At 55.7% G+C, this 1,086-nt stretch overlaps 1 protein-coding gene across 1 annotated transcript; it reads right to left on the bottom strand.

The window, feature by feature from the left end:
• Positions 1-340: 340 nt before the first annotated feature.
• COL26b_014524 (uncharacterized protein) lies at positions 341-617 on the bottom strand (the record flags this gene model as incomplete). The annotated part of the gene is made up of 1 exon (XM_053187095.1): positions 341-617. A coding segment is annotated over one exon (277 nt), but the record flags the coding sequence as incomplete, so codon positions are not given.
• Positions 618-1,086: the final 469 nt, after the last annotated feature.

Genomic DNA, 1,086 nt, shown 5'->3' with positions numbered 1-1,086 from the left:
CTCACGCAATCCAACTATCTCCACATGCTATCATTAGTCAGCCCCATCTTAATTCCCAACGTCTCTGATCAGTCACAGCAGACGTTAATAGTCATGCACCATTGCATTCCATCGCGACCATGTCCGAATGACTCCATGGCCATATCCGACAAAATTTCCCTATTAGAGTTATATAGCAGTTAATAAGGTGCGCCTCTAGGCGGCAAACTGCGAAGAAGAAAAGTTAGAAGGGAAGAAAGAAGAATTGTTGTCTGTGAATGTGAGTTTCTCTCACTAGTTCCCCCCCAGCAGAGACTTGGGCGGAGTATCCCAGGTCCCCTGAGCCCCCTTTGCGCGGCCCTTAGCCGGCGCTGGGGTCCCTCACGAGCTTGACGATGATGTCGGCGGGCTTCATGTCGGCGGCGATGTACTCGGGGGTCTTGTACGACGGGTCCTCGGGGTCGACGATGACGGCGAGCTGGCCGCCGTTGCTACCGCAGCTACCCAGAAGGCTTGCCTTGCGCTGCTCCTCGGTAGAGCCGTCGCTTCCATCGATAGTCCGGGCGAGGTCGGCGTAAGTGACGGCGGAGTAGGTGCGCGGGGTGACGTGCTTGGTTAGGGCCATGACAGATCCAGCGCTGAAGAGCGAAAGAGGTCACTCAGCGCAGTCGAAGACGAAGGGCATATTTCACAAGGGGTTGTTATTGGTTTTGCCGAGGTAGTGGGGGTGTTCGGCGGGGTACTTAATATCCTTTGGGTCGAGGTTCTACGAGGTGCCGCCGGCGACGCTGTAGCACACCAGCTGCAGCCCCTTCCGCAGGCGGGGCGGCGAGCATGCAGATTTAGCGGCACGCCCTGGTCGTGTTGGCGAGGGATCACGCTGCGTACGGCGGCGTCGAGGCTAAGGGTGGCGAGGGGCAGGAGGGTCACAAGATGTATGCTGTTGGTGGGGTATGTGACTTGAATGGTGTCAGGCCCACATTGCATAACCGAGTCAAGCATCTCGACTATGCATCGGCTATTGTTTCCTAACCCAAATATGGCTTATTTGCATCTGTTTCATGTAGTGTAGCACATCTCGATGTATCTGGCCAATTGGCCACTTAT

The sequence above is a fragment of the Colletotrichum chrysophilum genome, assembly GCF_026319265.1.
Source record: "Colletotrichum chrysophilum strain AFK26 chromosome Unknown scaffold_553, whole genome shotgun sequence".
NCBI lineage: Eukaryota > Fungi > Ascomycota > Sordariomycetes > Glomerellales > Glomerellaceae > Colletotrichum > Colletotrichum chrysophilum.
The sequence above is the reverse complement of the archived record's forward strand: the minus strand, read 5'-3'. Positions and strand labels throughout refer to the sequence as shown.